The sequence below is a fragment of the Conger conger genome, chromosome 10 (genome assembly GCF_963514075.1).
Source record: "Conger conger chromosome 10, fConCon1.1, whole genome shotgun sequence".
In the NCBI taxonomy this organism is placed as follows: domain Eukaryota; kingdom Metazoa; phylum Chordata; class Actinopteri; order Anguilliformes; family Congridae; genus Conger; species Conger conger.
The window spans coordinates 10,780,648-10,795,725 of record NC_083769.1 but is presented as its reverse complement, the minus strand read 5'-3'; the positions used below and the strand labels follow the sequence as shown (position 1 = coordinate 10,795,725).

At 41.4% G+C, this 15,078-nt stretch overlaps 3 protein-coding genes across 8 annotated transcripts in view; 1 reads left to right on the top strand and 2 right to left on the bottom strand.

The window, feature by feature from the left end:
• The window catches only part of LOC133139386 (leucine-rich repeat-containing G-protein coupled receptor 6), a 98,403-nt gene extending 92,657 nt beyond the window's left edge, over positions 1 to 5,746 (top strand). For 3 of the 4 annotated variants that reach the window (XM_061258894.1, XM_061258893.1, XM_061258891.1), the window contains 3 exons: positions 1,739 to 1,885; positions 3,752 to 3,834; positions 4,489 to 5,746. In XM_061258894.1, the coding sequence (XP_061114878.1) occupies positions 1,739 to 1,885; positions 3,752 to 3,834; positions 4,489 to 5,711 (1,453 nt within the window). In that variant the 3' untranslated portion in view covers positions 5,712 to 5,746. Of the gene's footprint in view, positions 1 to 1,738; positions 1,900 to 3,751; positions 3,835 to 4,488 lie in introns of all 4 variants that reach the window. The other variant, XM_061258892.1, reaches the window with a different exon arrangement.
• A 1,268-nt stretch (positions 5,747 to 7,014) lies between these two features.
• Positions 7,015 to 12,000, bottom strand: ube2t (ubiquitin-conjugating enzyme E2T (putative)). Of its 2 annotated transcripts, none has more exons than XM_061258895.1 (7): positions 11,871 to 12,000; positions 11,303 to 11,429; positions 11,136 to 11,205; positions 10,703 to 10,808; positions 9,690 to 9,788; positions 9,271 to 9,354; positions 7,015 to 7,831 (listed from the first exon to the last, which is right to left on the bottom strand). In XM_061258895.1, the coding sequence occupies exons 2-7, from the start codon at positions 11,409 to 11,411 to the stop codon at positions 7,718 to 7,720; spliced, it is 582 nt and encodes a 193-aa protein (XP_061114879.1). In that variant the 5' UTR covers positions 11,412 to 11,429; positions 11,871 to 12,000; the 3' UTR covers positions 7,015 to 7,717. The 2 variants fall into 2 exon arrangements, with proteins under 2 accessions (XP_061114879.1, XP_061114880.1); XM_061258896.1 differs by lacking the exon at positions 11,871 to 12,000 and adding an exon at positions 11,769 to 11,866.
• A 422-nt stretch (positions 12,001 to 12,422) lies between these two features.
• On the bottom strand, positions 12,423 to 14,942 carry LOC133139427 (uncharacterized methyltransferase YdaC-like). Of its 2 annotated transcripts, none has more exons than XM_061258956.1 (3): positions 14,850 to 14,942; positions 13,645 to 14,082; positions 12,423 to 12,970 (listed from the first exon to the last, which is right to left on the bottom strand). In XM_061258956.1, the coding sequence occupies exons 2-3, from the start codon at positions 14,078 to 14,080 to the stop codon at positions 12,774 to 12,776; spliced, it is 633 nt and encodes a 210-aa protein (XP_061114940.1). In that variant the 5' UTR covers positions 14,081 to 14,082; positions 14,850 to 14,942; the 3' UTR covers positions 12,423 to 12,773. The 2 variants fall into 2 exon arrangements, with proteins under 2 accessions (XP_061114940.1, XP_061114939.1); XM_061258955.1 differs by lacking the exon at positions 14,850 to 14,942 and adding an exon at positions 14,398 to 14,659.
• Positions 14,943 to 15,078: the final 136 nt, after the last annotated feature.

Here is a 15,078-nt window from a genome sequence, read left to right as displayed (position 1 = left end):
CAGTGAGATCCGCGGTCATTTAGACCTGTCCCACGGGTCCGAAAGGAAATCCTGACCGCTTCAGCGTAGATTATGGTTAGGACTTCTGTGGGCCGATGTGTATGTGGCCATAATGAGGGGATATTCCCTAGCTAGCTCTGTGTAATTTGCTAGCCTGTGCGCTCCTGGAGTGGCAGATGATGTTGCACCAATGGGACAGCGGGATAAAATGTTATGGAATTCCAAATGGCCCAAACTTAATAAAAACAACAACACAAAGCTCTAAAAGGTTCAGATATGAGATCAAATGGGGACTTCATTACATAGAAAATAACCCCATGACTGGTTTCCTCATTTTCTACTGAGCAATATCATTGTTGTTACTTTGTTTTTAACTTAAAGGAGATTTTATTTTCTTCTGGTGACATTACTGAAGTCTACCTTTTTAAAGTGAAGCTCTATAAATGTGTTTGCTCCTCAGCGACTCGCAGTGTTCAAATGCAGTGTAGTGGATCCACTCCAAACCTCAAACCTCAATTGGCTCTGCTTGAACCATACTGGATGTCAAAGTCACACAAAAACAAACAGTGATCCCAAAGATCAACAGACAAACAGAGGCTAGCCCCAACACACTAACCCATATTCTTAGTGCATCACAACAGAACTTAGAAAACTACTAAAATCTCACTTTCAATATGATTGTCCTTGTTCTATCTTTAAAAAAATGTCATCAAGAATTATACTCCAAATCTGGCTGTGCCATCAAGCTATTACTACTGGTCCAGTGATAATGCAGTGTGGAACTTGCCTGTTGTTAGAGGTATAAATGTCTCTACACTGTTGCAATGATGTTCAGGTTTCCTTTAGTGTCAATACATTTGTTTAAAATAAGAATGGTAAAGTTTGTCCAAAGCTGCTATTTCTGTGTAGTCTTGAGAACAAATGAATGTTGGCAAATTAGACAACACAGTGACAAATCAAATTTATGTGAGTCATCTATGCCATGTTCAATAGTAGACAAAATAAAATGAACACATTCAAGTGTTATTATAGTTTCATTATACTTTTTTTTACTTGATTATAATATTTATCACAGATCAAACCACTTGCAGTATGATTTCAAGGTGTTTGTTCACATTAGAATTTATTCATGGAAAATATTCCTCACAAGCTAGCAGAACAAAAAAAAGTTTACAAATGTTTATGTAGCCAAGCAGAGGAAAAGGCAAACACAAAAACAGACCTAGCAGATTACATTACATTAATGGCATTTGGCGCTCTTATCCAGAGCGACATACAGTTGATTAGACTAAGCAGGAGACAATCCTCCCCTGAAGAAATTCAGGGTTAAGGGCCTTGCTCAAGGGCCCAACGGTTGTGTGGATCTTAATGTGGTTACACCAGGGATTGAACCACTGACCTTGCAGGTCCCAGTCATTTACCTTAACCACTATGCTACAGGCCGCTCCAGCCAGATTAGCTTCTATGCTTCAATGTATTTCAGTGACACAGGGAATGTCACTGGGAGGGAAAACTAAAATGCAAACTAGCCAATTGTAAGATGTATAATAAAATTATCAATTCTGTGCTTGCTTGCTAAAAGGCAAGGTAGATCTACTACAAAAATACATTATATAGAGCTATAAATTCTGTCAACCAGCTGCAACAAAGAAGCATGTTCAGTGTATGTAGCTTTAAAGATGCTAAAGCTAGTTTAATTTGTATGAAACAATAGTAGCTATTGAATATGTATTCACAGGGTGATAGAGATGCCATATGCATACCAGTGTTGTGTGTACGGGGCCTGCAACAACAACTACAAAGTAGCCAGCCAATGGGATTTGGAGCAGACAGGGAACGAGGAGGAGGAGCTTCACAAGAGGACCATTGCCTTGTTCCCCATCCACACTGACACCAACTGTAAGATTAACCTTTTTTATTCATTCACAGCTAAATATCCATATGAAATGGTGCACCGATTTCCAGAAACGAGACAAATGAAAGCCTTCATAAACAAATGGCCGACACGGGCCATGACACTCGTGGTTATTAGAGGAAAATACTGCTATTCATTTAGAAAAAGCTCATTTTGATTCTAGAGCTGGAACCAATAAATTAACTTGATATACTATTAAACTACATACTGTCCTGTTATATGCTCCTGTCAGACCAGCATTTCTGTTTGCTTGGTACTGGTTTTTAAGGATTCATTGACAAATGTTTCCATATTTACATTTACATGACTCTCTTATCCAGAGCAAGTAAGTACATATGGAAATTGGATATGACGGTTATGCATAGGATATCATTTTTCCAAATATAAATGTGCCTGTATTGATATTGCAATGAATCTATCATTATGGGGTCTATAGTCCAGGCCTTTTGGATGATGTCAATACATGGGTTATATCAAGGAAGGATCTGAAGCAAACGCAGTATGAAAAACACCTGGATTGCAGTGAAATAAGGCTGAAGGGGGTCAGGCACTCTGCAGATGTTCCCTGTTAATACCAGGAACAATTACATGCTATATTGCTTGCTTTCTATTTCTGTGTCCTCTGGCTGTCAATGCAATCTGTAATTAACACTGTTAAAACATGTCGGTACTGAGATTAAATCACAGATACCTGACAGATGAAATAAGGCCAAATATTTGTCTTTCAATATTTTCCTGAGCAATCCGACCAGGGTTCAGACTTGAAAGGAGCAGGTGGAAAAAAGCTACATGTAGCTTGTTACATACAATTAGGATAGTCTAGAGGCCCGGGGGAATGCCTCAAGACCGCTTGAGTTCATCAAAAGAAAACATTAGAAGAGGACCAAGAGATGATGATAAGGGGGATTAATTGTACCATAAACAAATCATATTGGATTTTGTCTGGTATTCAATTACAGACCAACAACTTATTTCAACTCCGATTTCAAGACTACACATACCTTTTCTTGTAAATGTACAAAACCCATAGACAAACCAAGGATTCTCACTTTCTAATCATCCATTAAACATACTTTTTCTTTGTAATTTCTGAAAAATACAGGAGAGGCTTTTCTGCTGTTAAATTCCAACATAGTAAAGCTGAATAAGGATACCATCTTAGCCCACATATTGCCATGTGTCTCCTATTAGAACCTATTGAAGCCTTTCTTCACTCTATTGGCAATATTTCTCCCTGAAGTCAGTTTCCAATTTGATCAAATACTTTTTTTTTTAATCAAGTTTTTTATTAGAAGTCCATGGAAACCATTAATTTGATTATGTCTGAGGATCTGACAATATTCCTTTTGTATCTTTGTAGTAAGGTGAAGGTGCTAATTAATCTACTGATTCAACAGATGTATAATCATTCTGGACTAAAAATTGTTTCTGGTAAATTTATGAAGAGTGAGAATCTTAAGTCAAAACCAGGTGGAGCACTATAAGACATGAGTTAAGACTGCATGGAGGCAAGATGGCAGCATACAAAGTCATATCATGCTGACGTTGCAAAAAATATACTTGGAGGCATAGCTACAGACCTGTTTCTCAAATTATGTTATTCCATTGCAGATTCATTGGTTACTCAAACCAGCCATTACACATGAAAGAAATATGCATTTTCAAAAATCAAATGCAAATCCGCAGGTCAACTAGGCAGCATCAGCCAAAACACTGTTTTTCATATTTCTCAAATTGACAAGATGGAATGATTAAATGTTCTTTTAAGGCTTTGCCAGGTGGGAAGTTCCATGGATTTTAGTTGTCTAGTTGCAGTCATAATTCCTGGTTTGTTGCAGATGATCTGGACATGGAGGAATTCCAGATGGAAGTGGAAGATTCCAAATTACAAACAAGTATCCAGTGCACACCCACTCCAGGTAAACCCACATCAATAGACAGACAAACAAACAACAAACAAGACAAACAATAGCCCACAAAAAGCTAAATTATGCCGTGCTTTCATGTGTTTCACTCACCAAGCACTTTATTGGGAACAATTTACTTTATTACACCTACTTACTCGTGATTATCTAATCAGCCAACTGTGTGGCAGCAGTGAAATGCATACAATCATGTAGATGCAGGTCAGGAGCTTCACATCAACCATCAGAACGGGGGAAAAATGTGATCTAATGTGATCGACTTTGACTGTGGAATGATTGTTGGTGGCAGACAGGATGGTTTGAATATCTCAGAAACTGCTGATCACCTGGGATTTTCAAGCACACTAGTCTCTAGAATTTGGAAAGAATGGTACAGAAAAAGTAAATAAATAAATAAAAATCCAGTGAGCGGCAGTTCTGCAGACAGAAAGGCCTTGTTTAATGAGAGAGGTCAGAGGAGAAGAGCCAGACTGGTCAAAGCTGGCAGGAAGGAGCCATTAACGCAAATAACCACACATTACAACAGTGGTATGCAGAAGGTCTCTGAACACACAACACATCTTAACTCAAAGTGGATAGGCTACAGCAGTAGAAGTCTAAAAAGTGAGTTTATTCTCAGCGACTCGATCGTCTCCTTTTGCTCGACAGGCCCTTTCAAACCCTGCGACTACATGTTCGACAGCTGGGTGGTGCGGCTGGGCGTGTGGGCCATCGCTCTGGTTTCCCTGGTGGGCAACAGCTTGCTGATCGTCACCGTCTTCGCCTCGCCCGGCTACCTGTCGCCCGTCAAGTTCGTCATCGGCTCCATCGGCGGGGCCAACCTCCTGACAGGCCTGTGCTCGGGGACGCTGGCCCTGGTCGACGCCCTGACGTTCGGGGAGTTCTCCCGGCACGGCGCCCGCTGGGAGACGGGCCCGGGGTGCCAGGCCACCGGGTTCCTCTCGGTCTTTGCCGCCGAAGCCTCCATTCTCTTCCTCACCCTGGCGGCGGTGCAGTGCAGCGTCTCGGTGTCCTGCGTGCGGGCCTACGGGAAGTCCCCGTCCTTTAGCAGCGTCCGGGCGGCTGCTCTCTGCTGCGTGGCCCTGTCCCTGGCGGTCGGGGCCCTGCCCCTGTTCCGGGTGGCGGAGTACGGCTCCTCGCCCCTCTGCCTGCCCTCGCCCTTGCCGGAGGGCCGGCCGTCCACCCTGGGCTTCATGGTGGCCCTCATCATGATGAACACCCTCTGCTTCCTGGTGATCACCGGCACCTACATCAAGCTCTACTGGGACCTGATCAAGGGCGAGTTCGACAGCATCTGGGACTGCGCCATGATCAAGCACGTGGCCTGGCTCATCTTCACCAACTGCCTGCTCTACTGCCCCGTGGCCTTCCTGACCTTCTCGTCCCTGCTGGGCCTGTTCCCCGTGGGCGAGGAGGTCATCAAGTCGGTCCTGCTGGTCCTCATGCCCCTGCCAGCCAGCCTCAACCCCCTGCTCTACCTCCTCTTCAACCCCCACTTCAAGGAGGACATCCGCCTGCTCTGGAGGAGGTGGCACTCGGCCCGGGAGGAGACGCTCGACTCCTTCGTCTCCGGGGAGACGGAGAAGAGCTCGTACGACTCCACGCAGGCCTTGGTGTCCTTCTCCGACATGGACGCGCTCTTCGAGGGCGCCGCCCTCCCTAAGCTGGAGCCGGTGGGCTGCTCGCCCTGCGTCCCCCTCATACCCTGCCAGCAGCAGACACCCCCCCGGAGGGAAGGCGTGTTCGCGCACAGTCCCGGCGTCCGTCTCAGGGACGAAGAACTTTTAAAAAGCGACGACCCGAACAGAACCAGCAGCAGTCCCTTTCCTTCCGGAACCTTCCATTCGTCTTCCCTCTCGTCTCATTTATAAACAAATGACTGCTTGCCTCTGAACTGAACACAGGAAACGGCATGTGGCAAAGGGGATCGGGGGGGGGGGGGGGGAATACTTTAAAACTGGGCTTCAACCTCAAGATTGCGAAGACAAATCTCAAGACTGTGGACCAATACCGAAAGAGCCCTGGGATAATCCCTGCAGCTAAAGGGTGCTTCCAAATCACAGGCATTGTAGAAAGAAAAAGTATAGAATCCAAGAGAAACGAACACTTTCATACTATAGGATGATAACCTTGGATTTCCATGTGTCATGTATATAAATTAGATTTTTTTAAATATACAGACCTTGTCATTATATACTTTTGTAAAGAAGATACATTTATAGGCTTACTTTTATGACAAAACTGGGAGACAAATTTTTCAACGGTTGAAGGACACATGTAAAGGTTTCATTGCAACATGAATTATGTACTGTCAAGTTGTTTTGATACAAATATGAAAATTTATTTTAGCTCACAAGTGGGGTCAATCCTCTCAGGCACTATGCACACATTCAATCTCAATTTATAAACATAAATGTAGCCTCCACTAGACGAAACTACGTGTTGTTAATGGATTTTATCCATTTCCATGAAGAATATTTCTTAAGCATACGAAAAACTGAGACGGACTGCTCTTCAGAATAACCCTGCAGTAGTCCTTGCCTACATTAAACAAAACACAATAACTGGTATCCTCCAGGTTCTTAAACATATTCTTTGATCTTTTGATCCAGGATTGCATGTCTTAACTCGTTGCATTGCGCTTGGTGTGTATTAGTTTGGCAAGGAGAGATACAAGGTGAAAAACTGTTAAAACGCAGTACGAGATCAAGGATTACAGAAGGATCATCATTCCTTCATATCATGAATTTGTTTGTAAAATAAAAAGTGTCACGCCATGGCCACCTGCCATGGCATTAAGTCTTGAACGAGGAATTTTAGCATTACACTTTTAATTGTTCGGCGCTAACCAAGATAGTCCTAGAGAACCAAGCAAAATGTATTTGTATTTCTTTATTAATGAAATCAGATGATAACTGTACTTATTTTTAGATGCTGAAAAGGGACACTGTGATCCTTGTGAAAAATATTTAATTCCTTAACACCAAAAATGGTATGCTTAAGAACTTAGAAATTGATTTATATTTTTCAGTTTTGTTGTATAATAGGCTAGGCATTGTACAGTGTAACTACCTCTTAAGTAGCATGCTATTGTCCCCTTGTACCCCGATATGTTGTCAGTTTTCTATTTTATTCACAAGTATATTAATTTTTTATATGGAAAGGTTAAAGCTCTTAGTTGTACAAAACAGATTTATTTTGGATGTACATATTTTCAAACCTCTGTAAACAATTTATACAAGTATGAAAAGATTATTAGTTTCATATTATTAAAATACTTTACGCACATGCATTATAAGTTATTGGTCCATTTGTGATTGTTGAAACATTGTACGTGATAATGAAGCTGAACACTAGACTCAAATATTTAAAAAGTAGAGCAGCGCTTTTACAGAAAGGGCAGCCTATGCTTATGTGAAACAAAAAAAATGTATATAATGTAGATTGCCCAATTAATATTCTAACAATCTTTACATTATGTTTTGGATTAGAACACCACTAGGTCACTCCATAATTTGACTACAATTATACTAAATGCATTTAGGCTCATCATTGTAAGAACTTCAGAAGAACAAAGATATATTCTCACAACCTTGATGCTAAAGATTTTGTTTAAAATGGTCTCCATTCTTCTATCCCCAAACATCTGAAATACATGCAGACGTGTGTAATGTAAAATACAAATATGATGGAAAATTACAGATTTAGATTTTAATGTTCAACATTAAGCAGGCAAACAAAGCAGTTAATATGAAATACAAAAATTACACAACAAACACAAAGCACACACCACTATAGTTTTCAGAAGACATAGGAGAGATGTACAATAATATAACATACAATATATAAACAGCCAAATGAACGATGGAGCCTGGAGTTACATGAAGACCTTCTTCGAGTCATCCTGGTGTTCCTCTGAATGCAGAGCTGGTCTTTTGCGGCAGGTTATATCCAGCCTGCCTAGTGCTGTTCCCTCAGTCTCCTCAACGCCCTTTCAACACAAGAGGACACGTTTAATTCTCACGTCAATAACGACACTGAACATCTACGATCGTTTGACATTTTAAAACGTCACAGGCCAAGTCGAGGGCCATGTTTGCACAGGCAGGCCACGTGTGCTGCTCGATTCAGCTGATTGCTTGGCTAGTGATTTTCACCTATCGTAGGCCATTTACATAACAGAGGAGAACATGATAAACTCAAGTAGTCGAAATGAAAAATAATACCCTAGTGGCTAGTTCATTACAGTATCAAAAATCCTGGAAACAAATATTGAGCATAAAAAAGGCAAGTACTGTGCATTGCACACAAATATTCGGTATATGTATGAAATTGCTAAATATTAAAACCTGCAAGCCATCAAATGAGGATATTTGTTTTGTCTAAACTGAAAATATTATTCAAAAATAGAGAAGGGCTGTTGGTTAATCACTGGTCAATTTTGAATTATGAACTCTTTGAAAAATATCCAAGACAATGTCTATCAATTGAATAAGTACTACTACATTCATGTTCTGTCCTGTGCCAACTACTAGAACAACATATTTACCTGACAGCTGTGTCCTTAAAGTGGTTAGGAGTGGTGGTTATATACAGGAATGATTAACCAATCTTCTGGGTTCTGTTCCAACAAATTACTCGAGACTAAATTTTCCAAACAGCTGCAAACATCAATGATGGTTTGCTCAAGTATTCATTAAAAATGTTAGAATAATATGTCACAAAACATATACAGAGCAGAAGTTGCCATGAAATCCTAAAAGCGACCGGTCATTCACGTGAAACTGCTAAATTAACTGAAGGGTGGGATCATTTGCAGAAAACTCAAGAGGTCAGAGGAGAGAGAAACAGAAAGCCTTCGTTCCCCGCAAATCTGCTTGAAAACCAAATTATGGAAGCGCTTAACATTTTTTCTGGGGGAAAAATGTATTTAAATGATTAAGAGACTGCACCGACTGCTGAGTTTGGGAAGCCTTGAACCGAACGCATCCAAACCGAGGTCAGGCAACGCCCTCTTGTGGTGCAAATGCAACTTCGGAATTGCAACAGTTTGGGAAGAGACCAGGGCCACGGTAAGCCCCGAAAAAAATGTAGTAAACATTTTTAATGTAGTAAACGTTTACTTAAGTGGTACCATATTTAACGTCCTGTTGAAAACCGCAGGCAGACTGACTGACGTAGTCTTATGGTGTTCTCCGTACATTAAAGTACAGGACTTACTATCATTATTGATTCAGGCTGCACTCCCGACATAGCCACCAAACGTGAGCACACCTGGCAAATTCATAAAACTACAGAACTATGCCGTGTGTGGCCGCTTGTTACATTTCTAGTTAAAACCGTTTTTATTAATACACTTCCACAAATGTAACATACATTCAACTGCAAATACAAATTAGATTAAAAGCGGAAAAAATGGAGGCGGCCAACCTTGTTCCGTTGAATGGCATGTTTCTCAGTCCACCTCTTGGCTTTCTCCAAGTAAAGCTGCTTGTTGTACTTGTATTCTGAAGACTGGGGGGGAAAGCATTTAGTGTAGTTTACATGGCTGCACAGAGCCCAAACCCAACTCCCTGCTTAGTGTAATCAACTGTAAGCTTTGGATTAAATCGTCAGCTAAACAGCAAATTACTTTATTTATTTAGAGGCTAAGGTACATGGCTGGGGCCCAGGAGGTTGGTGGTTCAAGCCCTGGTGTAGCCACAATAAAATTTGGACTCTTGAGCCCTTAACCCCGCATTGCTCCAGGGGGGATTGTCTCCAGCTTAGTCTAATCAACTGTAAGTTGTTTTGGATAAAACAGTCAGCTAAATAACAAAATAATAAACGTAAAGCAATGCTGTGCTTACGATGTCAGCCATGAGGGGGTCATCGGGGTTGGGCTCCCCCATGAGCAGCTGGATGGAGGACAGCACAGTGGCGATGTTGAGCGAAGGCTTCCAGGCACCCTGAGACGGATGAAGGGAACATACATAAGGAGCTCCACACTGAGGCCCATACACTCCGCACAACAGATGCAGTCCCGCTCAGAACGTTAAGAACAAACGTGCATCCGGAAGTTATATTAAAAGGTACAATAGGTAATTTCATACTTCTCATGGTCAAGAGAGGAATAGCAGGAACAAAGACCCTCAAACCACAACACTGTTTATCCCTCCCCCCCTTCTCTGTGAACGCGCTGACATTGAAATGCCATTGGCTGTGGCAATTAGAACCAATTTTCAACCAATGAGCTTCAATTATTGTACAGCTATACGATGTTTTGCCGGCCCGTGAACTGCATATTTTGAAACCCGAATTTAAGGACTATAAACATAGCCAGAGGGTGAGTCAACATGTCAGTGAGCCTTTTTCAATGAAGGGATTTACAATGGTCTTGTAACAATGTTTTAACACAAACATCTTACCTATTGTACCTTTAACACCACACTTTGGCCTGAACAAGAACACATACCCTCACATGTAGATAAGCATCACATGTAGATAAGCCGTTCATGGTAAATTTGTTGTTAACACATTCATAACTCCTGAAATAATTTGGTAAATGTAAATGGTAAATGGTATGCATTTATATAGCGCCTTTATCAAAAGTACAATTGATGCTTCTCATTCACACTCACACACCAATGGTGATTGGCTGCCATGCAAGGCACCAACCAGCTCATCAGGAGCATTTGGGGGTTAGGTTTCTTGCTCAGCGACACTTCGACACACCCAGGGTGGGATTGAACCAGCAACCCTCATGAGCCAATGCGTGAGAATGCCAAAGATATGTGCTCAGAATTTTTACAACAACACTATGGGAACAGCATCTTTCAAAATAAATTCAGCATTTTGGCCTACTTTTTTTGAGTATAAATACCTTGGGTGGTAGCTTCAGAGCATCAAGGCAAATGCGTCCAGCATTGTCAATGTTAGGGTGGTAAATAGGGGTCAGGAAACGCATCTTTGGAGGCTCAAATGGGTACCTGTGATAAAATTGAACTTTTTCAAATATTTTTCTTCAGCAGTACTTTGGCCAGCCGCCCTCTAATGGCCAAATACAAAGTGCAATTACAAAACAGAGAGTCCGGAAATAAAAAGATGTAGGCAAATTCACTGTTACACAATTCCATGTACGATCTATAGTAGCTATACAGGTACTGCAAGACGCCCTGCCGACAGCACATGCATACACACCATAGAGTTATACTGTCTTAAGTTGCGCATTGTGTATTATAATAGAATGCACCAATTTACTTGAGTGTTTCTCCCAGATTTTGAAACGAAATATTGTGCGATATTGTCAATCCTACCGTTCAGGAACTTTTATCTCCAGTGAAAACAGACCACCGTCATAAGGCGTGTTCGCACCACCTACGATTTCTGCAAAACAAACACCGTGCATCGTATTTGGTGAACAAATGCGTTAGATTACAAAAACACACCATAAGAACAGCTCAATATTGCTCAAGTCGCTCACGAGCTCTCAGGTCATCAATCTGCCCTTCGGTTTGCCAGCAGGAAATTCCTGGCGGGGGCTCGGTGCTCAACAGTTGAAGTTCACGCTTCAGCCTGGTAGTTCTCTGCATTTTTTTTCCAGTCGTAACCTACAAGCCACGAGTACATAACTAAATATGTTGGCAGTTGTGCACGCATAACTGCATTTCAAACGTGCTCGTAACTTAGCTGACTCTGTTAGTTAGCATAACGTTAACTTAAATGAGACAGAAATATTAGCTAGCAATTCATCAAAATAGATCGCTAATGAGCTCGACAGCAGAACCGAAATTAAATAAGCGGACTACTGTTGGTTTTTCAGCAAGCTCGTACATATTCGTTTACACTAGCTAATTTGGCTAAGCTAACTAAAGTTTTTACAACGTAAAAGTTACATTAACATTAACTAGCTGTAAATTACAGTTGTTACAAGCTAGCAAGAAAATTACCGTTGGCGTTCAAGTCATAGGAGCAAGCTAAATGTCACGTTGGAGTACATACATAGGAAACTGGCTAATACAAATGAGTAGATATCGAAAGACGCAGCTTACCGTTGTTGGTTACGGAATCCTAAAACGTTGCGTTTGATTCTCCCTCCTTGCGAGGTTTTTGACGTCATTACCGACTCGGCCGTCGTGCATCATGGATGTTGTAGTATGGTAAAATAATTGTACAACTGGCTCAAGATCTAAGCTTAATTTTGCTTTATGCTGTTGTAGGCTGACCTAAAAACATTACTTTGCTTTTTCAAAACTACGTTTTACAAGAGCATGGTAGCTGAACAGCAAAAGTTGTGTGCAATCAGGACAGTACACTGCAGTGGGACAGGACCTGCAAATCACAGGCAGCAACCTGCTGACTAAGCTTCCAATTCCATAAGACAGTTTTTGGTGTGTGATGAAGGGCAGATATTTACATTAGCTTGTGGCAAAAGTAAAACAAATAAATAAAACTACTGGCCACTTTATACAACTCCAAGCAGCATGTACAATGACATGTCTCCATTGTATAGACATGAGCAATTCAATGTGAATACTTCAGTAACAACACATGAAAATCAGTTTTTTATATTGTGCCGGTACTTTATTTCCAATCATATATATTTTCTCCTTTTTAACTGTTTTCCTTGATACCCGGATTTTTTAAAACTATAAAATAGCCAAAAAAATAATTATGTCAGTAATAAAAAAGATATTATTTTACATTATGTGCCTATATTGGAGGGTGGAATCTTGAAAAATCAGAACCTTCCATGTAGGACATCAAGGATACCCACAACATTTCAAAAGCTGAATTATTACATTATATTACATTTATGGCATTTGACAGATGCTCTTACCCAGAGCGACGTACAGTTGATTGATTATACTAAGCAGGAGACAATCCTCCTCTGGAGCAATACTGGGTTAAGGGCCTTGCTCAAGGGCCCAACGGCTGCCGACCTTGCAGGTCCTTCACTTAGATGCGGTGGCAAATATTGCCTGGAAAGTTATGTTTTTATCCATGTTCCCCTCCATTTGGATATCTGTGAATCCAGTCGCTCTCAAGGCATCCATGTAGCTTTCCGGGCGCCAGTTCTCTACTGGAATGAGGTTCTTGGATGCCGCCCAGGCCACTTGTTCAGTTCGAAGGGTCACCACCATTAATGCTCCTGCCAGACCAGAACAAAAATCAACACTTCACATTCATGCCTTTGACATACAGATTTACACATTTAAATGCTAAAAGTGATTTATCATTACATTACATTGTATTTAGCAGACGCTTTTATCCAAAGCGACGTTAAAATAAAGTGCATATCAAGGTCATAGAACAAACAGAACAGGTCAGATAAGGTACAATTCACATATGATCAGTTGTAGATAGGCCAAGTCTGTAACTACCATACTGAGACATCTACAACTTCAAAAGAGGGAAAATTCTAGATTAAGGAACAAAATACAAGTGGCTAAAGATAGGGACAGGTGAAAAACAAGTGACAATAGATTACGGGACTCCCGCAAATGAGTCATGGTAGTCAAGTAAAGTCAAGTTTACTTGTATATTTTGACCACCTTATGCAGTTGACTGTAGCCTACATTTGTGTTCCCTTTAGATTCATGGTTACCACTCACTACAAAAGTTACAAATGTCACATGGGATCAAGTAAACATTAAAACACGTGAATGTAGTGCAAGTAGGCTGGAGCAAGATTTTCTATTTGACACTGCCTCGCGTGCGCGGCATTAATGCCATTAATGTAATGTAACGTAATGCGTCAATGGAGAACATTGGTGCCATGTCACATTCTCAGGTCCCAGGGCCGGTTTGGAAGCTCAAGCTTACCTGGTTTCATCACCCTGTGCATTTCTGCAGCCCCTGCCCTCAGGTCTGGCCAGAAGTAGTAGCAGTTGCAATGGAAGACCTTGTCCACACTGCTGTCTGACAAAGGCATGGCGTCTACACTGGCTTGATGCAGGGTGGCTTTCCCACTGGTGATGAGCCCCTGGACCCTCTCGCTGGCCAACTTGTACATGAACTCAGAATAGTCCACCCCAAACAGTTTCCCCCTGGGGTCGGTCAGGTGGGAGGCAGCAGCCTCCAGCCCCAGGCCCGGCCCGAACCCCACCTCCAGGACGGTGTCGTCTGGCTGGATCCCACACAGCCTCACAGCATTCACCTCCATTACCTGGTTGTGCCGGGTGAGGAATTTTTTCACGATCCACCCAAGCAGGGACTGAGTGGGGCGACCCAGTTGCTGGCTAATTTTGTTGGCTAGCATTTCTGCAAAGGGGTTAAAAATTAGGGAAATTGTGGACACTTGGACACTAAAACTAACATTCTGGTAGATATTGAAGAACTCAAAAACAAAGCAAATGATAACAAGCCAAACCTGCATTGTATTAACTCATTTGAATAATTATGAAGAAACTGAAACATATGCGTTGAACTAATTTGATCATCTTTAAAAAAAAAAAGTTATCTACAGCTGTACGTTACTTTTTAATGGTTTGCAATACAGTAAAGCTCAATGTGGACAGAAGATATTTTTTTTATTCCTCATGCCTTAGCTATTTAGCTATATAACATGAAAAGCACCTAATGAAGAAAGAGCGTGGCAAAATTCTGGGATTGCACCGCTGGTTGGAATAACGAGTGAATTTCCAGCCATGTCTCAGTCATGAAATTTCGAAATGTACGATTCTTTGATGTCATGTCAACACAAACAGTGCCAATTCGCTGAAAAACGTTTTAAGTATTGTACTATATCAGTACAATAACTAAATCAATTTTAGAAACGTTGTCTTGTTTTGTCAAAAAGCTGTGGACGCGCACGCGAGGCAGTATCAAATAGAAAATCTCAGTCCGGCCTACTTGCACTTCATCGCCAAAAAAAGTTTTACTGGTTTTAATTTTTACTTGATCCCATGCGCATAGCTGCCAACATATAAAAAAGTCATAGGCTACTGTGCGATTTCTAAGTCGAATTAGTTGACAGGCAAGTTCCTAAAAAGCTCACTGACATTGACAATGTTAAGGACGATACTCACCGTTCACAGCCGGAAACTTCTTTGCTATTTTAATGAGTGATCTAGGCAAGGTGATTCAAATGTAATATTTAATTTTACCGTTAACATACTACCACATGATTGTGGAGGATCCGCCCATCTGCTCCCACCCTCCCTCACATGAACATGAGCATGCCCGTTCGACGATTCTCCACAAGATGTCGCCATATCAAATTAATTTAAACACATTTGCCAAAGGGTGAGGGGCTGA

Excerpts from the sequence above, each read along its gene's own strand:
- LOC133139427 (XM_061258955.1), bottom strand. The coding sequence starts at position 14,470 with ATGGCTGGAAATTCACTCGTTATTCCAACCAGCGGTGCAATCCCAGAA. Across the intron at positions 14,083-14,397 it reads CCACGCTCTTTCTTCATTAG|AAATGCTAGCCAACAAAATT; the intron begins GTGCTTTTCATG and ends ACCCCTTTGCAG. Across the intron at positions 12,971-13,644 it reads GCACAGGGTGATGAAACCAG|GAGCATTAATGGTGGTGACC; the intron begins GTAAGCTTGAGC and ends CTGGTCTGGCAG.
- ube2t (XM_061258895.1), bottom strand. The coding sequence starts at position 11,411 with ATGCAGAGAACTACCAGGCTGAAGCGTGAACTTCAACTGTTGAGCACC. Across the intron at positions 9,355-9,689 it reads ACCCCCTCATGGCTGACATC|TCTTCAGAATACAAGTACAA; the intron begins GTAAGCACAGCA and ends TTTCCCCCCCAG. Across the intron at positions 7,832-9,270 it reads ATGCCATTCAACGGAACAAG|GGCGTTGAGGAGACTGAGGG; the intron begins GTTGGCCGCCTC and ends TTGTGTTGAAAG.